The sequence below is a fragment of the Manis javanica genome, chromosome 14 (genome assembly GCF_040802235.1).
Source record: "Manis javanica isolate MJ-LG chromosome 14, MJ_LKY, whole genome shotgun sequence".
NCBI classification, from domain to species: domain Eukaryota; kingdom Metazoa; phylum Chordata; class Mammalia; order Pholidota; family Manidae; genus Manis; species Manis javanica.
In genome coordinates, this window is record NC_133169.1 from 2667819 (window position 1) to 2695150 (window position 27332).

Here is a 27332-nt window from a genome sequence, read left to right on the forward strand (position 1 = left end):
TCCCTGTTACTCCCCCGGGTCCCCCAGCGTCTTCCCACTGCCTTGTACCACAGATGAGAACCTGATTATTTTTTATGATGCGATGATCGTGGTATTGTCTGGAGGCCCAGTTTTTGTGGGACAAGGTGAGACTGGCTCATGTTGATCCATCTGTGTCTTTTAAAGTGGGTTTCCTTTAATATCCAAAGACCTAAAAGTGACCGGAATGAAGAAGAAAAATTTGACAACATATCACTTTAATGGGGATCCAGAACATTAAAAAGAAACAGCCAGAACTCTGCATCGCTGGGAGAGGTGAGACTTGCTGTGGGAGAGATTCCTGGGTCTCCTTATTAAACCTCTGCAAACAGAACCATGTCCTGGGTTCACAGCCTTGCTGGATGTAAGCTGGAGTCTCTGACAAACGGGGGTGCCTCTGCAAGCTCACCTCTCCAGTCTGTGGCGAACACTACCTAACACACGAGGGAGGCACCAAAGAGAGGATGGTGGGCGACAGAAAACAGCACCAGCTGGCCCGGCGTCCAGACCTCACGCTACGGCCCGCCTCCTCCTCCCCCTGCCCCGACCCCCCTCCAAGCCCTTCTGCCTGGTGCCTCCGTCTCGGCTCTGCCCCCGCAGGACCCCCTCTGCACCCTTGTCGCTGATGGGCAGTGGTAGTGTGTGTCCTGAGCCCGGTGCTCAGGTCAGCGGCAGCTTCCTCCCGAGCCATCGGCGTCTCCCAGGCCAGCCTTGTCCCGCTCAGTCCTCCCTCCTCCTCTGCAGCTTGGACCTGGTCTCCTCCTGCCGGCGTCTCCAGGCGGCGATGATGGCTTCGTCGCCCACCTCTTCCTCTTCCTCCCTGTCTGTGCTTCTCCGGTACTGGGACCGCCGCCCGGAAGCAAACCTGCCCTCTTCTCTGTTTTCCATCCTCTCCCTCTCTCCCTCTTCTTCAGACCTCATGAAGCTCTGGGTGAATTTCCTCTTGGCTCCAAATTCGGAGAAGTCTGACGTGGATGACTCTGCCACGTCTTCCCAGTCCCTGGGCCTGGCCCAGTCTGGACGCCGTGGTTCCGGGGACCCTTCCCCTTCAGAGGGCTCGGGGGTCCGGCGGAAGAAGTAGGGCTCTGGGCTCTCCCCCCGGGAGCTCGAGGTCTCACTGAACGTGGACCTGGAGAACGTGTGCGTCTGTCTGCCCTGCCTGGTGGAGGAGCAGGAGAACCGCGACGTGCTTCTTGCAGAGCTGCCACTCGCCTCGTGGTAGGCGGACACGTCCTGCTCCTCTGATTGGGATTCGGAGAACGTGTAGCTGGAGGATTTAGACTCTGTCTCGCGGAGCAGGGAAGATCTGGTGAACCTCCCCCTGGAGCTTCCTGACCCATTGCTCTGGGGAGGAGATTTTCCCTCTGTCCTGAGGCCACAGAGCCACTTATTAATACTGCTCTCTGCCTCTTTGGTGGCTCTGCCACCACTTCCGTAGTGGCCGGAGACAGCGGGGGACGAGGAGGTGTCTGTGTCCGGCTTTTGGGAATTGCTTGGGGAGGAGTACCAGACGCTCCCGATGGCGCTGTCAGCATCCTCATCCCCGCCACCCATGTCCTCATCTTCAGCCTCCTTGACCTTCTTCTTCTTGAAAAGGGAGCTCCGCTTGTTGTCGGAGGCCAGCTTCTCCATTCTGTACTTGGACATCTTCTCCCTCAGCTCCAGCTGCAGCTCCTTCTCCTTCCGGCCAAGCTCCTTGAGGTCCACATCGTCGGCAAAGAGGCTATAGATGGGCTTGCTGGTGCCCCCCGCCTTGCTGCCAGGACCTTCCGCCCTTGAGCTCAGTGTGCCGTGGGAGGAGAGCACAGACTGTGTGTCCGAGCTGGCTCTTGCCTGGCTTTGAGGCAGCAGGCAGCCACCCAGGCAGGAGCCACTCTGTCCACTGAGCATGGAGACCTGGTCGTCCCCCAGGCAGCTGGCCGCCGGTGCCACCTTCGTGCTGGCGCTGGATGGCGAACGCGACAACAGCAGCATTTCATGTTGCTTCTGGGCGAGAGTTTCGCTGACTACGTTGGCAATCCAGTTCTGGATGCTGGCGATGGAAACGGTGTCTCCAGGCCCCACTGGCAGGCTAGGCAGCGGTGGGGTGGGACCGGAGGCCAAACAAGCCCCTGCATTGCTCGCGGCCTGAGATGGCTGGGAGCTGCGGCTCTGGGTGCTGAGTACTGACGCTGTGTCCCCATCAGCACTGAGCGACGGGGCTGCAGACCAGAAGGCGGACAGGGGGATGCTCCCGCCGGCAGCAGAGCCGTCTGCCTCCCAGCTCCCCATGGACTGGCTCTCCTCCAGCGTCTGCCTGCTTCTCTCCAGCAGCTCCAGCCTCCGCTGCCTCTTCTTGGCTGAGGCCGAGTCCTCCCCCCGGCCGAGCTCCACCACCTCCTCCTTGTTTCCACCGCCCACCTTCCTCTGGTGTCTCAGCTTCCAGGCCTGGTAGGCCGTCAGGTTGATGTCTGAGAGGCCCTTGCTGTCCCCCTCCGCCTCCCCGGTGCCTTGCTCGCTGCTGCCGTCTCCTGCCTCCGAGTCTTTCTTGTGAAACCCAAACTGGATCCTCTTGATCTTCCATCTTTCCAGGGCAGTCAGTTTGTCCTTGTTCCTGCCGCAGAAGTTATAGAAGGAGCTGGCCTCAGAGGACACGCTCTGCTCGTCGTCCTCACGCGCGCTGCTGCCTGCCTCTGGGCCCGCGTCCGCCTCCTCTCTCCTGCCCCGGGAGCGGTACCTTCGGGAAGCTTCCCTCTCGATCTCCAGCAGCCTCTGGTTCCACACGTCCCAGGTGCTGCCCGTGGACACCGAGTCGGAGCGGCGTCTCCCGCCTTGGTTCAGGCCGCCCGCGTCCAGCTGCTGCATCAGGACCCGGATGTCCTGGCTGCTCACGCTCTCTGAGGTGCTGGTCTCGCTCAGGGTGCGGCTGCGCCTTCTCCCCAGGAAGCAGCCAGGACCACCTTCCTCCTCCTCCTCCCGACTCCACCTCTGGTGCCCCTCTGCCTGGTACCTCTCATTTCGGCTCTGCCACTCCCAGATGATCCGCTCCACGTCTTCGTGCCTGGGCTCCCTCCCGTCCTGGCCAGAGGAGGCCGAGCGGCTGCCATCCTCACCCTGGGGGCCCTTGCCCGTGGGGAGGCCCTGTGCCCTCTTCCACTCCTCATACAGTTTCTCTTCCTCATCTTCATCAATGAGGGTGCAGGGCCCGGAGGCTCGGCGGGCCTTCCCCACGGGGGAGCCGCTCAGGCAGCTGGTGGCGTCGTCCTGCTCCTCCACCGAGAGGGCGCGCACCCTGGGGCTCCCTGCGCCCTCACCTTCCTCAGCCTCACCCCCTCCCCACTCCTGGCCACGGTCCGCTTCCCTCTCCTCCGCCAGCTTCTCGTTGAGCTCCCAGAGCTGCTGCAGGAAGCCGCTGTTGGGGTAGATGGCCCGCTTCCTGCGCATGGTCATCAGGGCGTCGAGGACGGCCATGCTGTGGAAGGTCATCAGGTAGGCCGCCACCAGCACTGCCGACCGGCTGGTGCCCATTTCACTGCTCACCAGCACTTTCCCTGGAGAGGACACACAAGCGGTGACACTGTCACTACAGTGGCTTCCTTGGAGCTGTTTTCCTAAAGTACCGTTTTGATGAGCTAGATTTACTATGTTTACTTGGCCTCGATACCCAGAGGGGCGAGCCCTGCCCCCATACAGCAGACGCCAGAGCAGTGAGGCTGCCCTGTGCCTGTTACACGCGCTCTGCATTGTCTGCACGCGGCAGGGAGTGGCTGCTGAGAGAAGGAACCAGCCACTGTCCCCATTTTTGAGACACAGGAGGGTATTTCTCTGTCCCCCTGCCAAACTGAGCAGCAGAAGGAGGAGAGGTTGGTAGGAAGCGGGGAAAGGGTAGAATGGCCACGACAAGGAATCACAGAGATGGAGAATTTCAGCGTCAGAAAACACAAGCCACAGCCGGAACTTGAAAATTCCCTTTACACCATCCGTGATGCTGGATCACACGTCCCCCGGCCTCTGTGGGATGCTCCCAGTGACGGGGAGCTCAGGAGCTCAGACGCAGACGCACACACACACCCATCACTCCATATCTGGATCAATCTAAGTGTTGAAAATTCTTCCACGTTAGGGCAAAATACAGCTTGCTGTGACAGGCATCCTGTGCTCCCGTTCTGACATTCTGGGGTCATAATGAACCCATCTGCGTGAACCATGCCTTTTATATGAACATCCTTAAGATCACTACCATATTCTTTAGTATTTTTTTCTGTTTTCCTGGCTATTCTGGATCTTTCTATCATTATTCAAACATCTTTTCATGTTCCATCACTATACTAGCCACTGTCTTTAATTTATCAGCTTTTGTTCTTAGGAGTTTGCATCAGGAGAGAGGAATTTCAGGCTTGGATGGAGCCCCACAGAGCAGTTCTGGGTCCTGACTCCTCACTGATGCCAGCTAAGCTTGCAGTGTGAGTGGACTCGTCACACAATGAACTCAAGTGACCTTTAACATCAACTGAAACCTATAAAGCTATTCAAAAACACTGCTATTAAGTCATGAGTTTTTTGTACCATTTTTTAATCTTAAGGGTAACTGCAAACTCCTATTTACGTTTTTGGACACTGGAACCTGTTCTTGTGACCTAACAGAAGGTTTGGCAAGTCTTGACTCTCAGTCAGTAGATGAGTAACCCTCAGCTTCCGCCTCTGCGTCCTTCATAAATGCAGCAAGCATGTTTCTATGCCTTCCCTCTAAAGGCAGTTTACAGTGCAGGCTGGGACCACTAGCGAGCTCCCTCTAGGCTGTCCTGTGTCTATTTGCCATTTGCCAACAGACTTTGGGGGTGTTTGTTAGATCAGGGAAGAGTCCTACCTAACAACATGGGATGGGGGTGAATTTTATTACTATGTCCTTGCACCAGTTAAAACGATGTCTTTGTCACAGGGGAGGTCAGACACCATGGCAAGACTTGGGGGGACCTGAGGCCCAGTAATGCTGAAAGGCATTGTCATCAGGGCCAGCAGTCATGAGAGGGACATACGCAGTCAGACTCAAAGCATCTACAGGTTCACCCTCTCATCTCCTCACCCCTCCAGCTCAAGGCTCTGCTGCCCCTCACTGAAGACCTCCCTTTACCGGCTGGCCAGGCCACAGGTTACTGCCATTCGTATTATAGCCTTACTCCTTTCTTGGGAGTGGACTGCCCAGGTCAGCTCACTGAAGGACACTAGCCGGGCTTGTGTAGGGGCATCAAATGCTACTTAGCCTCTGACCAGGCTGGGGGTCGTAAAATGTGCCAGGCCTTTCTGTGCTGTGTTCCCGGCAGCCTGCGGATCGAGGGGGGAGCCTGGGTGGGTCAGACTCCGGAAGACAGCCCTGTTTCCTCTGTTCAGCACAAGGCCACATGAATGTTGTATAGCTTGTGCTCTGCCCAGCTTAGGGGCTGCCTGTCCCGTCAAAGTCAAACTTGGTTTGTTTGGTCATGATGAAAATTTTCCAGCAGTAAAATGGTTTGAGGATGGTGGTCTTTTTCTAATTTTCAGTCACCATTTTGATAAGCAGCCGGGCTGCTTGGGGGTGTCCATCTAGATGTGGCTGCTCTGGTTTAAGGACGTGAAGGGTGCAGCTGGTGGAGACAGCGCTGGGCTTGGGGGCTGTCCCGTGGCGCCCTCAGCCGCCCTCTGCGGCGGGCGTTCGTGCGCGTCCACCCAGCTGGTGGTGCTCCTTTACCCCAGGTCTCTGCCCCATCCACACCCTAGGGAAATTTGCCCAGAGGCCACGGCCCCACCACGATGGACACAATGAAGGGCAGGTGAAGGGAGGGCCCGCCAGACCGACTGTGTCTGCAGGGAGTCCGGGGCCGGGCTGAGGCGGCCAGCTCGCCGGTGTCCACCAGGCCCAGGACGGCCACGCTGCCCGAGGCGGAAAGGGGAGCAGAGGATGGAAGCCAGGAGCCCCGGGGCTGCCCAGCCCGTGTTCCAGATCGTCCTGGAGCCACGTTCCTGTCTTAGGGCTCCTCTTACACTGTTCTGACCACTGTCTGGCTAATTGTCAAGCAGTCTGAGGTGGTTCCTGCTTGCTACCAACCACGAGCATCGTGACTATGACACAGTGGCAGCCACGGAGCCTTCCGAGGCCTCAGCTTCCCACTTTATAACATGTAGGTGACCCCCTTGGGGGTCATCATGGTCCCTCCGTAAGCCGCCCGGTGCAGGGGCTGGATCTGCCTCCTGCCGGTAGGAACGGGCTGAGGCACCCCCGAGGGGAGGGCGTCAGAGAAGAAGGCTGCGGGCTCCTTGTCAGGGCGGTGACAACTCTCTGCCCCTGTGCAGGAACTACCCACAAAGGTCACCTGAGGCTGAGGCCCTTTCCTGCCCCCAGGAGCGCAGAGGAAGGGGCCGAGGGGCGAGGCTGGATGCAGCAGGTGGGTGGGGACGGCCTGCAGGGCTTACTCCCCTCCTGGTAACCTGGGGGGCTCCATGGGCCTGCCCAGCAGTCCGGGCTGGGCCAGTGCACTCACCTCACACTTGACAACCTCTGACATTTCCCTGCTCCTTTTCCCTTCCATCTTCTCTGCCTTCACTGCACTGCAAGGCCCAAAGGCCAGGAGCCGTCCCCGGGTCCCGTCCCCCAGCGCCTGGAACAGCACAGGGCTCGGGCGGCTCTTTTGACCGCCTGTTGGACGAGCGACGACCCCATCCCTGCCCCTCTTCTTCGACTGAGAAGACAGCCTTCTTGAGACAGACAGGCTCCAGGCACGGCAGACGGCCGGGGGGGGCCCCTCACGGTCCCCACAGTGCTGCTCCCCCCCCCAGCGGATGGTGGCGGTTGGCGCCCTCACCTCTGTAGGTCAGCAGGGCTTCGTCCAGGAACTCGGCGGCCTTCCGGAAGTGCCGGGAGATGTCCACCTCGGGGAAGTCGTCCACCTCCACACCCAGGTACTGGATTTCCAGGCCGGTATAGAATTCAGGCCCAGTGTAGACACCAGCGCCATGAGCAGCATTCAGGATGTGAGTAATTCCCAACCTCTTCAGCCGCCCCTTGTTCACAGCCACGCTCCTGCAGGACAGAGGCAGGGGACATTTTATTTTGCTGGAGTCAGAGCTAGAAAGGAGGCCTGTTTTGGCCAGTCGGGAGGACCAAGGCTGGGTGAGTGCCCCCTCTGGGCTCCTGGACGTGTCTGGGGCCCACTACAAACACGTTATGAAAAGGACACTCCCCAGCGAGGGACAGAAAGGCTGGGGGCTGGGCCGGGGAGGGCAGGATGAAGGGGAGGAGCCCACGAATGACCGGGACATCTCTCGTTTAAAACCCCGTGCTTGGGGATGGACAGTCATCAAAACGCAAAAGTGGCAAATGAAAATGATAATCAGCTTAGGTGTGCTTCACAGCAATGTGGCATTCTGTATTTTTAAAAGTACTTTCACATGCATTATTTCATTTTTTCCTAATAATAAACTTAGGAGAAGACAGGGCAACTATTTTTATTCCCATTCAAGGATTATATAAAATGAGTCAGGGAGCTTTTACGACTTCTCAAGACCGAAAGGGGACGAAGACTGGGCAAAGACCGGTGCTGTCGGTCCCCAGCTCACAGGTCTGAAGAGGCCCTGGGGACAGGGCTGCCCAGGAGGGGGCAGAGGCCTTTAGCCAAAGGTGCCTGGAGATGCCTGGGGTCCATGGTGACTATGGTGTGAATGTTTCTGAGACTACAGAGCTCATTAAAGATCACTTAGGACTGGTGTCCAGCTCTGGGAACCAGGGTCTGGGCAATTGATGGCTCCACAGTAGAGGACAAGACTCAACATCCAAAGCTCTTTTCCATCCTGCCTGCCCCGGGGGCCCCAGCATCCCTCCTTCACTTCCGGAGATATGGGGATTTACCCTGAGAGAATATTCCACTACGTTGTCGGTGGATCAGCAAAAACCAGTCTCCCAAACGGGCTTGTTGGTACCAACTGTGCCCGGGAAAAGCCTGAAGGAGTAGGGTCGGATGTGAGCAAGCTCTGTTTGGTTTTGTTCCGGAAACCACTAATAAACTTTGTTAAAATGACACTTTTTCTGATTATAAAAATAATAAATGTTTACTCTAGGAACTCTATACAGTTTGAAAGAAACCTAGAGAAAAAAATAAAAATCACTTGTAGAACCACCTCCTAAGAGAGAAGCCCCGTTAACGTTTTATTACATTTGTTTCTAATTTATTGTGTATGGGAAGGTGTGCACGCACACACACACTCCATATACTACTCAGTTCTCATCATACTGTATATATGCTATTTTGTGACCTATTTAGCCTCTTACTAGATTGTGAAGATTTTCCTAAGTTGGTAAATGTGTATAAAAATCAATATTGTCAATGGCTTTGAATGTCCTACTCTGTGGTTGTTACGGGTGTTGTGAGATGCTGGTGAGAGCAGGGTGTGTGTGGCAAGGGTCTGGGCAGGAAGAGGGGTCCTGACAGGTTGCCCAGGGGCATGGCCACAGCTGCGGAGGATGAGGACTGTGCCGGTGCGCCACCTGGTGGTGTGTGGGCATGCGGATGGGCGGGCGAGCCCCTCTCCCAGGCGGGGCTGGGTGAGCGGTCAGGCAGCATGAGCCTGGGGCCTTGTGAACAGGGGGGCTTGGGGCTTTCATCTCCCAGGCACACCCAGGGGTGGGACAAAGGCCCTGACCCCCAGCTGTCAGACTCACTTCTCTGCTATGAAGACGTTGGGCCAGACCTCATCCACCTCGTTCCAGGGGATCTCTTGGCGGTCTTGGACCAAGGCCCGCTGCAGGTCCCGGATGCAGGGTGCAGTGTGCGGGTCCGTGCCAGCCATCCTGGCCCCGATGCGGCCGGGCAGGTCCCCCAGCAGGAGCTGCTCGGCGGACTGCAGCATGCCTGCACGGTCGTCCTCCGGTCTGGTCCCCGAGGGCCCGAGCCCTAGAGGGGCAAGCAGCATTCTCAGCAAAGGGTTAGGGGCCCCTTGGCTTCCCTGCCACTTGGGAGAACCCCCCTCCTGGCCAAGCTCTCTCCATGGGCTGACGTGGGAGGGCTTGCAGGGTGGGGGGCTGCTTGGCCCGGGCACTGGGGTGGGGATCAGCAGCGGAGGTCTGTAGGTGTAGGTTAAGAGGCACCAGTCCCCGTACTCCCACCCAGAGTTCTCTCACGCTGGCTGACGATCTCTTAGATCGAGGCCCTTACGTAGCCGACATATGTCCGAGTCGTACTTACAACTTTCACAGTGCCCCAAAGTAGAAGCCTTTACCAAATGAATAAATGGCATTATTTATAACATAATTCCCTCTATTAGTTTGACTTCTATACATACGGACTACAAATAACACCAGAGAAAATAAAACTTTCAGCAATCATTTATGCTACATTGCCTTCTAATTTACATGTAATTTACTCATTTATTTCATTCCTTGTCTGCTCTCCCTGGGGTGCAAGCGCCTGTGCGCTCAGCCTCCCAGCTCTCAGCGGGCGGCAGGTCTGCCCGGGCTGTGCTGCCAGCCTCAGAACAGCAGCCAGGGCCCCCCCGACAACAGGCCAGGAAGGCCCAAATTCCAGCAGAATTCAAAGCCTACTCACCCACACCTTGAGTGACCTTTATTTCTCCCTCCTAATTTATTTCCTCCCAGTTTATCAACTTTGCAGGGAAAGTAAGATATTTCCTTTCTCTAAGAAGGTTTATAAGAACAGGCGAGTGAAACCTTTCCACCCCCTTAGTAGCTGAAAACGCTGAATAGAGAGAAGGAAAAAGGAAGATAAGTAGGAAAGGGGCGTCCTCCGTGCTGGCCACCACGTTGCTGGCACCATCTCCCTGGTGGGCGAAGAGCACAGCCACGTTTAGCAAATAGACTTGACGGAGCCCTTGGCAGAATGAACAGGGGCTGTGAGCCGGGCTTCCTGCTCGAGGTCTGCGGGTCCTGGGAGCCCTGGGGTCTGCGCAGGACTGAGGACTTGCTTTCCCTAAAGCCCCTCTCTTCTCCCACCCCTCGTCCAAACCCCCCAGTGGGACCCCACACCCCCACCTCAGGTCTCAGCCCTAAATGCTCTCTGATCTCCGTTTCAAAAGCAGAAAGAAGAAAACCCCTGCAATCCCAGAGCTCTGTTTTGTTTAAAAATAGATGAAGCGCTCCTCCGTTTTCCTCCACTGCTGTTTTCCCTCTTGGTTTTCCCAGGATCTTGCAGAGCGAATCCAAGAGCCCGTCTCCTCTGCGCCCCTACTTAGACCACTTTCCTTTACTACCTGTAAAAAATAAAGCTCCCCGAGGCCTCATGAAACCCAGAGCATTGTCTTCCCCAGCTCTTTATTTACAGGCTGTCGTTTTGATTATTCCCTTTCCAGCTTGAAAGCGATCGTCCCAGCCCCTCATCTACACTGGCCAAGGCTGCTTCCCGGGTCTCTGGTTCACACCTGAGCCTGTTTTGATTGCATCTCCCTCCCTGCATCGATTGCTCTCTACTCACTGAGGTTTCTGCAGAAGAAAGTGAAGCCCATACATGTCTTCCCTGCACCGTCTCAGGTGTGTGGCATATACACAGACTTTCATGAAAACAGAGGGGCCTTCCATGTACATTTTTACCCTCCGCTCAGATCACTGGTGAGCAGGGCAGCGTTTTGAAATATCACCTGACACATTTTCCTTTCTCTGTAATATATTATCATTTTCTTTCCCCGCCGTCCTTCAGCTGCTAAGACTAATGAAGTGGGCTCAGCGCCCCAGAGGCGGGAGAGGAGAGACCAGGGGGTAAAGGCCTGCCCAGCTGTCAGCCTCAGCCCACATGCTGAGTGTCCAGAGCATCCCACAGACCTGGAAGGGAGGAAATGGTTTTCTCACAGCTCCTGAAGCTGGCTTTTTACTGAGGACCAAGGCCTGGGGAGTGGATCCTAGAACAGGGATGACGTGGGAAGGAAGGTGAGAGAAATTCCCACCCACGCAGGCAGGAGGAGGACTTCAGGGCTGGGGTGGTGCTGGCAGCAATTTAGAGGGAACTAGACCAGCAGACAACACCTTAGCCTGGCTTGGAGCAAGGTCATCAAGAGCCCAGGTAGGGTGGCAGAATAAGTCAGAACAAAATTAGTTTGCCTTGCCTGAGGGTTTCAGACCCAGGCAAGTTCACTATGGTTTCATGAGATGGAGAGATTACAATAGAATGTTCTTGGGGTAAAAGGGTTTACACCCAGCTTTATTCTCATGGCAGTAGGTGGAGCTCTGGAATCCTGGCTGCACCCAGCAGTCTGCACGTCCATGATACCCCCCCCAACCCCCCCACCCCCGCACTGGGCGTAGCTCTTTATGAAGGGACTCAGTCAATAATAGCTCATTGCCTGCGGGTGTGGGAGCGGCAGCCCTGCAGTAGGCCAACAGGTCATCGAGCAGTTTAGGGTCAGGTGAGGGTCCTGGCCACAGGAACTTCCACTTTGCCCACAGAGTTCTTTGAGAAGACAGGGCTGTCCAGGGTGCCCAGATCAACAAGCAATAGCCAATAGAATTTCTGGTCCCTCCTGAGGCGCACAGGTGGCCCTGATGTCCTCAGGGACTCTGGTGGGGACCCGAAGGGCCAGGGGATGGAGAAAGACCTGCGGTGCCCTGGGGGAGGATGTGGGGTTCTCATGCCTGCAGTGCACGGAAGGGGCCACAGGCCCCGGGATGGAGACCAGCTGAAGCCCCAGGGCCGGGCCTGCCCGCCAGCAGTACACCCTTACCCCACCCCACCCCACTGGCAGTGAGAGGGCCCCCAGGGCAAAGGGAGAAGAAAGCGGAGGGAAGAAATCATGAAAGATTATTGCCCAAAACTGATTAGGAAAAGAAAATCCATCCAACCAGGATGAGTACTCATGACTGACGTACAGTTATGTTTTCCGCTCTGAAATTTGCTGGGTAAATATTAACATCTTTCCTACCCCACTGTGCCCCCCACCCCACCTCCTCCCACACGTGTGTCGGGTTGCAAACCATTGTTGAACGCCAGTGGAAATGCAGATCTAAATCTAAACATCCCTTCAAACACAACTCTCTGGATGCTTCTCGTCATTCCCTGGGTTCTTGGGCCTGTTCTAGCATTTGCTCTGCAGGAACGGGAGGCCCTGGGGACAGATTGCAGCTGCTCCCTGACTGTGGATCTTAGAGAATTTCTGCCTGTGCCAGTAAAGGTTGATGAGGAGGGTTGGCAGGACTGCCTGCTTTGGACCTGCTCCTCCTAATGTGATGGGCAGCCCCTGAGAAGCTCCTTCCAGTGGGCCCTTCTGAGGGTCTGCAGATGCCCATGGCCTCTCCCTGCTCCCACCAGCTTCTGATGGCATTACCTTCATGGATGGTCGGTTTAGCTGCAATGGCTGAGGAGAGGTGAATGGGCTCCATGAAAATGCTTTCTGTTTCTGTGTCCGAGACCACTGAGTACCTAAAAGAAGAGGGCATGTTCACGTGAGACATCTCGGCAGCTTCCAAACGGGGGGCTGTCTTTTTAGACAAGACACCTGGACCTGATTTTAGCCACAAGTGAAAAACAGTGAGAGGGTCAAGGGACTGCCTTCCGAAGCTTACGGGCTGAGAATGCAGAGGCCCGGAACCTGCTGCCCAGTGGCCCAACTGTGTTCAGACCAGAGTTGGCACCTCTGTGAGCTGATGTCTGACATGGACGTCTAGGTTGTGGAGGGAAGGGTGTCTGTCTCTGCTCGAGGGTGTGGCTTTATTTTCTCTCCTGTGCCCACCCTTGGGCATACCGCTGCTCATTCTTTCTCCCTGTGCCTGTTCCTGTGATCAGTACCCTCAGATGCCCCTGACTGTGCTCGGATCGGTGGGTCGCTCCCTATCTTCTCCCTGCCCCTAAGGGAATGCTCTGGTCACGAAGGGCCGGCACAGCCCCAAATGTGAAGGGAAATGTGAAGATGTTTTTCAACAATCAGTCCTCATCCTGAACTCCTGGAATCAAGGTCAGCCTGAGTCTGGGGATGCGATGAAGTAACTTAGGCAATTGCCCAGAAGAATGCAGCAGAGGTGTCCAGAGGGACCTTTGAGGAGCACGGTGAATCAGAGGCAGAAACAAGGGCTGGGGCCCGGCCGTGGGGGGGCCCTCCTCCCTAGTGGGTTCTCCTCTTTTCCAGGTGTTGGCTGAGCTTTGGGTCTTTTTTTTCTTTTTTTGCCTAGTCTTTCCTTTAGAGAGGTTTGAAAAGCAGTGAGAGGATCTATGAACATTATTTTTGTTTCTATCACGAAACCGCCCTCGCGCTGCCCGTTAGTCGGCACTGCCTCGCACCTCGTTCTCAGAAATCACTCATCTGTTTTCTGTGGCCTTTTCCAGAATGTTACAGAAGTGGAATCATAAGATAGTCTTTTGAATCTGCCTTATTTCACTTAGCACAATGCATCTAAGAGTCCTCCATTCTATTACATGAATCAGTAATTTGTTCCTTCTTGTTGTTGAATAATATTCCACGCTTTAGCGCCTCAGGCTATGGCCCCCAGTCATTGTCACACTGCCCAGAGTCAAGGCTGGGTGTCCAGAGTCAAAAACGACACTCACACTGCTGGGCCGATGCTTCAGATTCTGTCTTCCTCCTCGATCCGCCTGCAACAAGGGTCAGAGCACGTGACAGCTGCTGTACTGACCCGTCAGGTCACGGAGGGGCAATCCACGGGAGAGTCCGGCGGAGGGCGTGGAACCTCTGTATATTGTCTTTTTGCTTTTAAAAGTCAAGCAAGTATGTCTCCTGATCCTTGTAATTGGCCTGTTTTCTCTTTATGGGGACCCATAAGATCGTTATTTGGTTTTCAGCATTTAGAAATTCCCCAGGGACTATTTTCACCCTTTGAATTGGCAATGGATCCCCTTTCAGAGTTGCCTTCTATGAATTTAATCCTGACAAAACTCCCACAAAGTAGGTATTACCATTATTCCTGCTTTAAGACAGGGAAGCTGTGGCTCAGAGAGGTTAACAAAATCACCCAAGGTGGTAACCAAGCAGTAGGCTAAGTGGCAAACAGCGTGCTACTGCTCTAAGTCCAATCTCCTCTCCGCCGCGGCATCCTGGCACCGTTTAGATGGGGCAGCAGAGGCGAGCCAGGTGGTGTCAGCAACCCTGGTTGGGTCCCCAGGCCCAACAGAGACTCTGACCCAGAAAAATCCTTAAAAAATACTTGTTGAAAGCACGGACAGGGTGGGCTGAGTTAAACTGAGCTGAGCCCAGTGGAACAGAATGGAGCTACCAGGCTGAGAGAAGCCCAGCGGAATTGATGAGCAGGGCGATTCTCTGGCAGCAGTCACCCCCATCAGAGTGGTGAACTCAGGGCCAGCAAGCCTATGGAGAAAGAAACGTCATGCCAGAAGAAAGGAGGAGCCCATGGCTCTACCCAGGGCGTGGCTAGACCTGCCCGCGCAGCGTACGGGACCGCAGGGAGGCACCCTCCCCGGGAGGTCCTCAGGGATTTCCAAGAGCAGCTGCGCTGCGTCATTCCCATTCCAGCATCACACACTCCTTGTGACCAGAAGATACATCTTAAAATAAGCGAGACTGAGGAGACGGGGTGGACTAAAGGTGAGGTTTGTGGGCTATTACCCTTGGATGTTAGAACTAGAGAGTGCACTGCCTGGTGAAGGTAAGAGCCTGGAACACCGGGGGGCGGGTGTGAGCCCTGCAAAGGCACAGGCTAGGTGGTCTTACCCCTGGATCCCCGGTACAAGGAAGGTGGTCAGGCAGATTGATCACTGAGTGCATGGTGGGTGGGCAGACAGGGAGAGGGCTGAACAGATGAAGGGATGGGATGTGCCAGGCGCTGGGCAAGGTGTCCACATATGGTCACCTTGGTGGTGAGCAGACGCCATGGTGTGCACGGCCCTGCAGTCTGTCCCCTCTCGCCTCTCCAGCTGCAGCCCGCGCTGACTTCCTCTGGCTCCCTCCTTCCCAGCAGACGGGGCATCTCCTGGTTTCCCATCCTCACCAGGTTTCCCTCTGCCCAGGGACTCAGCAGAAGCCCGTTTCTGATGCTTGGGTGCCCAGTCCTCCCCCTCTGCACCCATCTTTCAGATCTTAGTCCAATCATGACCCCTTCTTTAGGGGAACCCTCCCTGACCTCCCCCCACCACTGCACCTTACACCTTTCCTTTACGGCACTTCCATCAGGTGCAATTTTACATTTATCTGTGAAATCACTTGATGAACACCTATCTCCTGTTCTAGACCATAACCTCTGTGAGACAGGGCCCGTGGCCGGGTACTCCGATGACTGTTGTGTTCCCAGTATCCAGCACAATGTCTGCCACAGAGTACATGTTTAGTAGATATTTTCTGATTCACTGGCTGACTGAATCTGTCCTCAGTATAGTATCATATATAAGAGAACGCAGCAGTTACAGAAATTAGCAACGGGTATTTATTAAGTATTTGTCACTTGATCATTTTACCGGGACACCAGCAGCAAGCTGGCAAGCAAAACCAGAGCCCCAGCTATGTTCTGTCTATGCCGCTGTCTCTGCCCGTCTGAGGATAGGACGCATGTGCTCTCAGAGGCCTATGCTGGCAATTTGCAGTTCTTTCGTAGGGTGGATTGAAGGTGGCTCCAGATATGTGATACACCTTCGTGGAGAGGCGGGGTCTCTGTCCACTTCCCTTGAAGCTGGGTGGTCTCTGTGGTCGCCTCACCGACACAACATGGTGGAGGTGACATTGTGCCAGTGTCAGAGCTCAAGTCCCCAGGGTGGACCCCCCTTCCTGGCTCTCCTCACCTGGAAGCCCTGAGCTGCCATATTAAATCAACTACCCCGCGACCACCAGTCTGGAAAGGCTACTGGTCAGAAGTTCCAGCGAGCTCCCAGCCAGCAGCCCAGCCATGTGGGTGAGCACCCCAGAGGTGGGTCGTCCGCCCACCAGGCCACCTGCGCTGCCACCACGGGAAACGGGAGGAAAATGAAATCATCACCTTAACTCATTGTGATAATTTGTTTAACAGCAACAGAAAATGAGAACAGTGCTATTCCGAGGGCTAAGCGGTAAACTTGGGGCAAACACTAAGCCAGTCTCCTCCCTAACGGTGATGCAGGACCTGACAAACACCAGGGACCCGAATTTGTTGCTGTTGGGAAGTCACAACGGAATAATATCACCACAGGAGAGCCAGCCCTGCCTCTGGGCCGGACCCTGTGGGCATGCTGGGCCCGGGGTCAGGGCAGTCTTGGTTTTAAAACACAACTTTTCCTAAAACTAGCATCAGAGCCTCAAATTTCATATAAATGTGTGTCACATTTCCATTTCAACAACATTCATTAAGGGAATGTTCTTCTTTTATTAATAGTTAATAGTTATACTGTCAGTAGTAAAATAATCATTTTGTTTATTGAGAGTCAGTATTATGTAAAATGAGGTTTGAGGGAGAAAAAATCAAAACAAAACCCTGACCGGGTAAGTCGCTGAGAATTCTTGTGTTGCTGTGGGGATGGCAGGGGCTTCCTCTGGACACATTCCCCCCACAAGGTCAGTTTTCTTTGTTCTGAGGGCGTCCAGGGCCCTGCATTCTCCTGTCTGTGGCCAGTTTTGCAAACAATGGGACAAACAGAAAAGAGACCTGGGTGGGGTGGGGGGAGCACAGCTGCCAGGTGTGCAGAGAGGCCAGGTGAGGCACCCAGAAGATGGCATCACCAGGATCCCAGCCAGGTACACTCTACCTGTGAGCCGTTGATGATGCCATTTCCCCTAAGCAACGATGCCTTCAGATTGCGTGGGTCTGGTTTCATGTGACAAATACCCAGAATGGAGAATCCGTCCTAAAGATACCCACACTCTGAGGCTGTAGGTTTGATAGGGAGAATTTGAACAACCTTGTGTGTGGTAAAGACTGACTTCAGCTCATGAGTCAGCAAATCTGAGAAATCATATCTGTAGATTCTACGTTTGAGAAGCTGGTGGTTTTATGACTGAGAATAGAGGCGACCTAGGAACAGAGGCCCTCTGCTCTCGGCTGCTGCTGCAGAAATGTGAGCCAGAATAGACTCGGCCTGGCATCACCCGGGTCCAACGGAGGATGTAAATTCCAAGTGCTTTTATGAGTCAACTGCTTGGAGAGGAGATGTACACCTCGTCGCCATAAAACTGTTCTGCCACACACGCAGTTCACAAAGTCTAGCAAACAAAGGGTGGGGGTAGGACCTGAAAGGACCTGCCTTCAGGACAGGCTTCCTGCAGCAACCTCATTCTCCATGGAGAAGCAGGACTGCCGAGAAAGGGAGGAGGAGAGGGAGACCTGCACAGCTGGCCCTATTCCTGTTTGCAAGGTCAGGGAGGAGGTGGCCCCAGAGGTTCTGATTTACCACCATGTCTGTGCCTCCGCCCGCACACCTGAGATGGAGTGGAATGACGCTCACGCCCTGATTGGAAAGCAGCAACGGCCGGCTGTTCAGAAGACGGGCAGGGAAAGAGAGGGTCTAGGATCGATATTCACCTCATCATAGGATCGGGAAGCAGCAGCTAAAAAGCCTTGAGGGTGAATTGAAAGAGAGACAATAAAGCGGAGTTTGATGGACTTCCTAGCCAAGCGCAAGAGACTGATGCAGCTTTCTTTAAACCTGTGTTTTTCAAAACTGCAGACTGTGACCCATTAGTGTATCATAAAATCAATGCAATGGGTCATGCCCAGCATCTGGGAAAGAAAGAAAAGTAGGAAAGGAGAGAAGGAGGGAGGGAGGGAGGGAGGGAGGGAGGGCAGAAATAGAACAGCACCTTCCATTGTAAAGCTAAGGATAATTTTGTGAAATCTTTTTTTTTTTCAATATATACCTGTATGCATGCTCTGAGTTGAGATGTAAATGGTACGTCCTACTGCGGATTTCAGTCGGCCAAGTTTGAAAGCCACTGCTTTAAATCATTTGCCAGGTTGTCATGACACAGGATGGAGTGGAATTCGGGCCCTTCCACCCAGACCCCCTGACAGCTGATCACTTCCTTTCCAGGAGTCGCTTGGAAATGAAATGGGGGCAGAGGCTCAGAAGGGGGTGTCTTTCTTGATTTGGCTTTTTCAAAAAAGGAGCAGGTTTCTGAGCCCCCTCTTTGTGTTCATGGGCTTCACGGGAAGTGACCCCACACAGGCAAAGCTGAGGCTCCAAGGAAGAAGGGCAGTCGGTGCACTAAGGGGAACCAATTTTTAGTAGGCCGCTTCCAGCAGGCACGGGGAAGGGGCCCAGACAGAAAAACCTTCACAGAAAAAGAATCACAAAAGAGAAAGGATGGCAGGAGGGGCCGTTTCCCCAGGATACGTGAGGAGGACACACAGACGTGACACGCCATGCCACCACCAGGCTCTCAGACCTCACTGTGGAAAGGCACGCAGGGCAGCCACGCACCCTTGCTGAGGGGGAGGGAAATGTGCCCGGGAGCGGCCTGAGCAGCTGGCCCGGTTCTGCAGCACCGCAAGCCGGGAAACTCCAGATCCAAAAGCCGAAGCAAGAAATGAATTTTGACTCGGAAAGAAAGAAAGGAAAACCAGAAACCATTCGTCTTCAAATTGGGTCAAGAGAAGGATACAGAAGTCGGATGCTTAATCTGGAAAGGGGGAGAATGCCGGTCCCAGCCGAGGGGGCAGAGAGGAGGCAGGGGCGGGAGGGAGCTCCGGGTCACCTGCCCACCTGCGTGGAGGAGTGGGTGGGTCCCCGGGGGGCGGGCAGGGCCTGTGCTGAGGCTGGTCGGCACCCCAGGCACCTGGAGCTCTTAGACTGGGCTCACTGTGGCTGGGAGGTCTGCTGGGGGGCTTTACGGATGCGGCGAGGGCCCCACCGAGCTGCCCACTGGACGGGGGCCTTTCACTTTAGTGTTGACTCATGAATCACCTGGGACACCCGCCCTCCTGGGACGGGGATCAATGAATCTCTAGCGGCAGGTTTCCCTCCAGAGAGACTCACAGGGAGTGATTAGCTCTGAATTTAAGGTGATTGAGGTCAGGGCCCAAGGCAAACGAGAAGAAGATTTGACTCCACCCACTGTGCACACCCTTTTCTCGGGTTCTCAGTTCTCCCCCATGAGATTACAGGTAAGGCTGGAAACGTGAGGGCTCTGTGCCAGGAGAGCCAGCAGGCTTCGTCCGAACTAACCGGCTGAGGGGCAGTGGCTGTTGGCAGCCCTGGGCGGACTTGTGCCAAGTCCTAATCTGGGTCCACAGGAAAAAGTAGTCGGGTCTCCCTGGGGCCAGATCTGGCGCCTACTGGGGCGAATGGTGCCCCCCGCAAAACGTCTCCCAGAACTTGTGACTACAGTCGTACTTGGGAAAAGGATCTTTGCAGAGGAGATTAAGGATCTTGAGAAGAGATCCTCCCAGATTAGGGAGGACCCTAAATCCAATGGCCAATCTCCTTAAAAAGGACACACAGAAAAGAGAAGGCCCCGTGGCGCGGAGGCGGGGTCTGGTGGCTGCTGCCCCGCCAGGGAACTCCCAGGGCCCACAGCGCCAGGAAGGGGCAGGAAGGGGGCTTCCCTGGGGCCCGCACGGGGACGGTGGCCCCGCCAACCGGATTTCAGACTTCTGGCCTCCCAGACTGAGAGAGAATATATTTGTGTTATTTTTAAGCTCCCTGCTCCCTTGCGGTAATTTGTTACAATAGCCCTGGGAGCGTATCTGGTGGGGTATCTGCTGACTCTGCGTGACTTAATTATAAAAAGGCTCAAGCTTTTAGCTAAAGAGATAAATGAGAAGGATGGCATTTCAGGCCCTCAGTACAGGGAGGACGGGGACTGACAGCAATGATGACAGCTGCTCAGAGTACAGTACTGGCTTGTGGCAGAATGAGAGGAACACGGTGTTTTAACTAAAGTGTGTGGGATGCTGGTTAAATAAAAATTTCTTGACATCCTGAGTTGCTGAAAGAAACTGGTTGTCAGATATCTTTCTCTCAAAGGAAAAAGGAAGAGAACCACCATTTATCAAACGCCTAATATGCCTATATATGTTTATGTTATATTATTACATATAATAACATATGCTATATTGTTATACATAAATATGTTTTATTACTTTTATTACTTAATCTCTACCAGGCTAGAACTGACATTCTGATTTTATGATTAAGTAATTGATGCAAGCTTCATGGCTCCTAAGTGTAGAACAGACCTGACCACAATTTTGGCCTCAGTTACACCATTTTAGCTCTTTCCACCAGACCATACTGACTCCTAGAAGAGAATTTTATTTTTACTTTCATAGCTTTTAAAAAAAAAACCCACAGCTTTATTTGAGATATAATTGCCATATCAACTGCTCCAACTTGAAATGTACAGATTGGTGAGGTGTGACAAGTATAGACACCTGTGAAGCTGTCCCCACAATCAAGACTAAGAACTTAGCTGCCATGGTGCAAAGTTTCCTCAAACCCCTTTGAAAGCTGCCCACGCACCTTACCTGTACTCCCAAGGCAACCACTGATATACTTTCTGTCACCATGAAGACTTTTTTGCACTTTCTAGAATTTTCTATAAATTGAATCATATGGTAGGTACTCTTTTTTTTTGTCTGACTGCTGTCATTGAACATAATTATTTAGAGATTCATCCATGAAGTTGTATGAATTGGTAATTCATGCCTTTTTACTGCTAAATAGTATTGCAATGTATAAATATACCACAATGTATTAATCTATCCACTTGATAGATATTTAGGTTGCTTCTAGGCTATTACAAATAAAGCCACTATCAACACATTCAAGTCTCCATATGGACACGGGCTTTCATTTATCTTGGGTAAATATCTAAGAGCAGAATGACTCCATCATATAGGTAGAGGTATATGTTTGGGTAGGTGTCTGTTCAACTTTTTAAGAAACTGACAGTTTATGAAATGGTTGTACCATTTTACATTCAGCAGTGGGATTGGTCCAGCTCTTCCACATTCTCACCAGCATCTGGTTCAGCCAATCTTTTTACTTTTAGATATTCTAATATGTATGTAATGCATCTCATCATAGTTTCAGTTTGCATTTCCTTAATGCCTAAGGATTTCGAGCATCCTCACGTGCTTATTCCCCATCCACATATCTTCTTTGGTGAAGTATCTCTTCAAATTTTTTGTCCATTCTCAAAGTGTGTTGTTTCTTTTTGGGGGGGATTTGAGAGTTTTAAAAAATATATTCTGTTTAAAAGAATTCTTTATCAGATACGTGATTTGAAAATGTTTCTTCCCATCTGTGGATTGTCTTTTCATTTTTAAAGATACTCATCTGGACAGGGTTAGGCCTGGCTCTGTGTGATGCAGTGGCTGGTAATTCAAAGCCAGCGCAGCTGTTCAGAGTTTATGCCTCACATCTCACGACGATGACTGTAGGAAGGGGTGGTCCATGGAGTGTCACTGTGTGTCTGCCTTCCTTGAACATTTATGAAACAGGAGAGCGTATTTGGAGTCAGCTTCTAAAATCTTTTTTTTTTTTTTGCTAAGGAGGATGCACAGATCAAGGAGGGTTTCAAAACCAGTAGCATTCCGCAGCGGTCACTGAGAACCCGGCGGAAACGTGCCGTGCACGGGACCAGGACGCCTACACACGGAATGGTCTGTTCTTGCCTATGAGGGATACTGGCAGCTGGAAGGCTAAGGACCAAATGTTGTGGAAATTTCTCTATTAATAAATGCTTTTGTCCCGTGGCAGGTCAACTTTATTGAAAACTGAAACCAGCAAAATTGTATTCCTGCCTCCCACATCCCCTTGCAGGGCTCACTGTTGGCCTTCCACACCCAATAATCTGAGAAGCTCTCAGTCACACCAAAGTGATAGGCACTCAATACAAAGTCTGTTTAAAAGTGCATATAGTAGACTTTGTTCATCTCCCCTACTGCTAATCAGACGGTTCATCATGTTTAAGCACTCCACGTCCTTAATGACTGTTCGCTGCTACAGCGTCTAGGACCTCTCTTCTGGGCACAAGTGTACTGATTCATATTGAGTATGTATCAGGAATGAGCCTGCTGGGCTGTAGGACAGACATACGCTTAGCTTTAGTAGATACTGAGAAAGCTCTCCATGGTTGTACTAATTTATACTCTTATCAGCGACAAACAGGAGTTCTGACTGTGTCCTATGTTCATTAATAGTTGCTATCATCAGTCCTTAATTTTAGATGTCCTGGTGAGTATGCAGTAGTATAGAATTTGGGTTTTAACTTGAATTTCTACTATATATTTTTATTTTTGTTGACTTTTTTAGCTTAGTTCTCCAATAGTCAAAGAACATGTCTTATATGACTTCAAACATTAAAAATCTGTTGATACATGTATGGCCCAGTACATGACCTGTTTTGGTAAGTGTTCCATGTGCATGTCATAAGAATATACATCTTGCTGTTGTTGGGGACATGTTCTATAGGCAGAAATTAGGTTAATCTTATTTATTGCTTTGTTCAAACTTCCTGTATTCTCAATGATTTTTTTTTACCTCATGTGATCGTTGCTAAGACCCCTTTTAAAAAATATATATACATTTGACTAAGATCATGGATTTTAACTTTTTCTTCAGTTCTGTCAATTTTTCGCTTTATATGTTTTAAGGCTATGTCATTATAGAAATTTAAAATGATATTTTCCTGGTGAACTGAACCCTGGATCATTTCAAAACATCCCTGTTTGTCTCTAGTGATGCTTATCTTCAAGTCTCTGATGTCAAAAAATAGCTTCACTAGCTTGCTTTCGGTTAGTGTTTGCGATTGTGGCCATGTGTATTTTCCAGAAATGGCCACAGTATCTCCCATCCCACTTGCTCTCGTTACAGTATGGCCTCGGTGCTGCTCCAGTGGAGTGGTGGGTGCTGCCTCCACTGGAAGCCTCGTGGTCCTTTATGGGACTTCTGACGCTAGATAATGAAAATCAAGGCTCTTCCGTCTTCTCTTGGGTGCTAATGCTTGGGATTCAGCTACCAGGCCATGAGAGGGCCCAAACCGGCTCACATGGAGAGATCCAATGGAAAAACCACGTTAGGTGTTCTGGACAACAGTCCCGCCCAAGTCAAGCCTGTAGAGATGCCTCCATGACGCAAGCCCCCAGCTGCAGAGTCACTCCCAGCCTGAAAGTCACCCCCAATCTTCAGGTCTTTCTAGCTGAGGCCCCAAACATCTCGGAGCAAAGACAAACCACACCACTGTACCTTGTCCGGGTTCCTGAATGTGGACGATAATAAAATAGCTGTTTTATGTCACTAAGTTTTGAAGTTCTGAGCAAAAGTAACTAGAACGTAGTATGTTTTCCATCCTTTGTTAACCTTTGTATATCCTTATTTTTAAGGCGTTTCTTGTAAACAGTATATAAGCTTTTAAAAGCATTGTGTCTGACAATTTTTGTCTTTTAATTGTTGTATTAGGTCCATTTATGTTTAATGTAATTAAGTACTTGCATATTTGGGTTTAAATCTACCACCTACTGTCCTCTTACGTCTGCTGTGCCCAGGCTACACATCTCTTCCCTTGCTTTGCCTCCTTCCGGATTGACTGTATTTGATAATCTCCCCTCCTTAGCTTGTTATACCTTCTGCTGGGAGACTCCCACCGACTACACTAAAAATAACAACACGCCCCTGGACTTGCCACTCCATTTCAAGCTTCGGATAACCTATCAGGATAACTGAGGGGGAAGCATGCCGACACGACAAGGAGGTGAAGAAACAACCAGGTTGAAAAGTGTCCCTCAGAAAGCGCCTTCCATGTGTGTTCCGACACACGAGTGGTCTGCTTTATGTAAATCATAAACCTGTTATGTTTTTGAAGGGGTCATATTTTCAAAGAAACCATGTACCTTAAAAGGACTTTGGGCAAATAAGCCTTGAAATGACCCTTGGGCCCCCAAACTTCATAAGCAGGACACGTTCTGCCAAAGCAATACAGCCTTCAAGGAGGCACATGCCAACCTCACTTCACACGTGGCTATGGATGTAACAGAAGAGGAGAAAGGCCTGGGGGTGCAGATAAGGCCACAGGGAGCAGACGAGGTCATGTGCAGGGGATGGCTCCTTCTGGGGCACGCATGCTCAGCACGCCCACTAGTCCTGTGAACCAGGCACCGCGGTACCTCCCCGCCCTCCCTTTATCAAGTGAGAGCTTTTCTGCAGTTCACCTGGCCGGACCACGAGGGGCCGCGCTCAGACCTGAGGGAGAGGATGCATCCCCTCCGAGAAGCCAGCCTTTGAGCTGTGTACGCTGAATCCCAAGCATTAGCACCCAAGAGAAGACGGAAGAGCCTTGATTTTCATTATCTAGCGTCAGAAGTCCCATAAAGGACCACGAAGCTTCCAGTGGAGGCAGCACCCACCACTCCACTGGAGCAGCACCGAGGCCATACTGTAACGAGAGCAAGTGGGATGGGAGATACTGTGGCCATTTCTGGAAAATACACATGGCCACAATCGCAAACACTAACCGAAAGCAAGCTACACAGCTGGTAATGGGATCTGGGTTGTCTCCCCTGGGACACACCAAATGTGTTCTCTGAGTGGGGAGAAAAGGTAGCAAGAATATTACCTGCCTAGAGGGGAATACTGTGCCGAGACAGCTACATGTCAGCAAGCCCCTTTGCTCTTTCTCCTGGGCTCAGGGACCTCCTTCCCCACCCTCCCTCACAAGAAAGCATGGTCCTGCACGTTCTGGTCAACAGAATATGAGTGGAAGTGAGCAGACAGATTCAGGCCTGGCCCATAAACCCGCCGAGAGATCCTCTGTGCTCTTGCCCATTTTGTCTTGATGCTGAGAACACAGTAACCTAGGAAGCCGTGCCTGAAAGCGTAGGATCTGGTTCCTGACTCACTGCTCAGGTGCCCATTTCGGAACATATGTGAGTGAGAAAGAAATGTCCACTTGCTCTAGAAGCTCATATTACTCCAACTATTAACACAGCCACCACCTACTGCAGCCACCAGGAAACTCATGTCTGGTTGTGTAGAGAGGGGATGGAGCGCATTTCACATCTCTCAGCCCTGACAGTTTTCCTCAGGGGGAACATAATGCTGAATTTTAAAGGAAAAGTCCCCAGGGCGCATTGGGACAGAGTGGCCCGGCCCATGAGGGATGGGCACCCGCCCACCCCCCAACCCCACTCCAGCGGAGAAGCCTTTCGAGTCCTGAGCCAGCAAGACCCCAGGAGGACAAAGAAAAAGTGAGGCCAAGCAGGGCTGGGTCTTCCATTCCCTTTTCATAGATGAGGAGATACAGACCCAACAACTGAAGTCATCCTTCACATAGATTTGGTGACAGAGCTAAGACGGAAGTCATGTCCCCTGCTATTACTTAAGGTGCAGCAGCTGGGCAGGCGCAGACACTAATGCTGTAGTAGTGAGTGAGCATTTCTTTGATGCCCCCTGGATTTTATGACAATTGCATGCAAAATTTTCGATCTCCATCACAATATACTCTCAAAGATTTTACGTACAAGGAGGTTTTTGATAACTTGTCATAATCCCGGCCACTTATCCCCAGGCATGCACATACACCAGTCTGATGACACATGCAAAATCATCTTGACGCTAGGGCCTGGCCCAGGGGCCTCTGCCTGTCCCACTGCCTTCTGTTCACAATCTGTGGTCCTAGAGACCAAGCGCCATCCCCCAGGGACACCTGCGGACGCCTACCCGTCCTTCGAGAGCAGTTCAGGCCCAGCACCATCTCCTGGAGAAAGCTTCCCCTGACCCTTCCAAGCCAGCTGCTCCTTGGCCTGGCCTCCCCCTCACTAGACCTTCCGCCCACTCACTCTGCACCTGCCATGCCACGTGCAGCACCGTCTGCCCCACACTGACCTCCTCCAGCAGCACCACACATAGGAAGGACTCAGTGGCCCCGAGGCCACTCCCTGGCATGCTTCTTAGCCTGCTTCTGCCGCAGCTGGAGGGGTGCGGAGCTCAGCAGGGGCACACTTACTGGCTGGGGGAGGGGCTCCGGAGGTACTGGGCCTGCACGGCCCTGAGGTCCGCTTCATCCTCTTTGCACGGGACGACCTGCTCCTCTGCTGGGTCTCCACTGGTCGCCATGACAGCCTGTAGCCTCTGTAAGTTTGGCATGAAAAAGGCAGTCAGGGAGTATGGCTGTGGAGGTGTTGAGGGGGGTTAGTGCCAGTGAAGCCTCCTCCACGCAACTAGCAAGGGAAGGTCCCCTCACGCCAGTGCCTGGTGGGGAAGGACCCAGACTGGCGTGGTCACTGCTGTTACCAGGACACCGAGACGCACACCCTAGCTGCTTAAACAGCCCACCCTGGAGCCACAACACGTAGGAACTGTCGACCTGGCTCCTCCCGAGATGCCGGCAGGGAAGCAGGGAGAGGAACCAGACATTCGTAGGTGGGAGCCATGAACTCCCCAGACTGGCAAGGTCTTTCTGCTGGAATTCCTGGGCGCACACACGCCCGCGGGCCGCTCTGCACAAGCACCCACGACCCCTTTGTCCCTGCGGGGGAGGGCGGCTGGCCTGCCTCAGCCTCTCTGACCAAGGCCCCAGGGGTCCTTCTGCCTCTAACCCAGGGGCCACCCGCAGCCAGCCAAGGGACAGGAAGTCCCCCAGGAGCCGGGCCCTGCCCCTCAGAGCCACTGCCGCCTGGCTTCTAAGTCCTGGGCTCACAGGCCGACATAGACAGACGCACACCACTGACCTGCCGCTGTCCCCACACCAAAGGGCAGCCACTCAAGGGCCCGTGGACGAGGTGGAAGGGCCAGACGCTCCGTCCAGTGAGAGGAACCAGCCTCTTCCCTCCCCGGCGCTCCTCTGAGGGGCCTAACAGCTGCTAGCAGGAGACCTTAGCTGCCTTCTAAATTTAGCCTCTGGCCCCAGAGCCTGGCAGAGCCCCTGGAGAAGGAATGCGGCTCAGGACGTGGACCCAAGCGGGCCCCTCTTAACTCCTTCCCTGCCGGCTGGCTGAACAGATGCCAGCATCAGCCGCAGGGCTGGGGGAAGGTCTCGCTGCGTGGGGGCAGATGCCCACCGGAAGGCACGCTGGGCCCTCTGAGACCCCTGCCCGGCTGCCCCTCGAGGCCTCCCAGGAGATGGTCTGCAGCCAGGGCTCTAAGGACAAGGCAAGCTGTACCTCAGCCCATGTCGGCACGGAGGGGGCAGGAAAAATCACCCTGTACAGAGTAGGCAGGACCTCTGATGGGCTGGGAGAGCCTGGTGCCACCCAGGAGCCCTCACTGCTGTGACCGGGGTTACATGGCTCACAGCAGGGTGACTGGGGTGGTAACTGGCCCTTGCATCCCCTCCACAACCCCTTGGCCACATGCCGGGGGATGGTCAGTGGGCAGTCCCAGAAAATGATTCAGGAGCCCCACATAGGTCTGGGGAGCTCCCGGCCTGCACCCCCCGCACTTCCCCACCTCCCGCCTCACATCCTCTGACCACCCTTCATCCACCCGCCCACCTGCCCA

At 53.2% G+C, this 27332-nt stretch overlaps 1 protein-coding gene across 2 annotated transcripts; it reads right to left on the reverse strand.

The window, feature by feature from the left end:
- Nucleotides 1-219: 219 nt before the first annotated feature.
- STYXL2 (serine/threonine/tyrosine interacting like 2) lies at nucleotides 220-26717 on the reverse strand. Of its 2 annotated transcripts, XM_017680313.3 has the most exons (6): nucleotides 26564-26713; nucleotides 25840-25964; nucleotides 12292-12386; nucleotides 8687-8918; nucleotides 6834-7051; nucleotides 220-3548 (listed from the first exon to the last, which is right to left on the reverse strand). In XM_017680313.3, exons 2-6 carry the CDS (start codon nucleotides 25947-25949, stop codon nucleotides 739-741), a joined length of 3465 nt encoding a protein of 1154 aa, XP_017535802.3. In that variant the 5' UTR covers nucleotides 25950-25964; nucleotides 26564-26713; the 3' UTR covers nucleotides 220-738. The 2 variants fall into 2 exon arrangements, with proteins under 2 accessions (XP_017535802.3, XP_036879848.2); XM_037023953.2 differs by lacking the exon at nucleotides 12292-12386 and having other exon boundaries at nucleotides 26564-26717.
- Between the last annotated feature and the right edge of the window lie 615 nt (nucleotides 26718-27332).

Excerpts from the sequence above, each read along its gene's own strand:
- STYXL2 (XM_017680313.3), bottom strand. The coding sequence starts at position 25,949 with ATGGCGACCAGTGGAGACCCAGCAGAGGAGCAGGTCGTCCCGTGCAAA. Across the intron at positions 7,052-8,686 it reads AACGTCTTCATAGCAGAGAA|GAGCGTGGCTGTGAACAAGG; the intron begins GTGAGTCTGACA and ends TCTGTCCTGCAG. Across the intron at positions 3,549-6,833 it reads AGCCCTGCTGACCTACAGAG|GGAAAGTGCTGGTGAGCAGT; the intron begins GTGAGGGCGCCA and ends TGTCCTCTCCAG.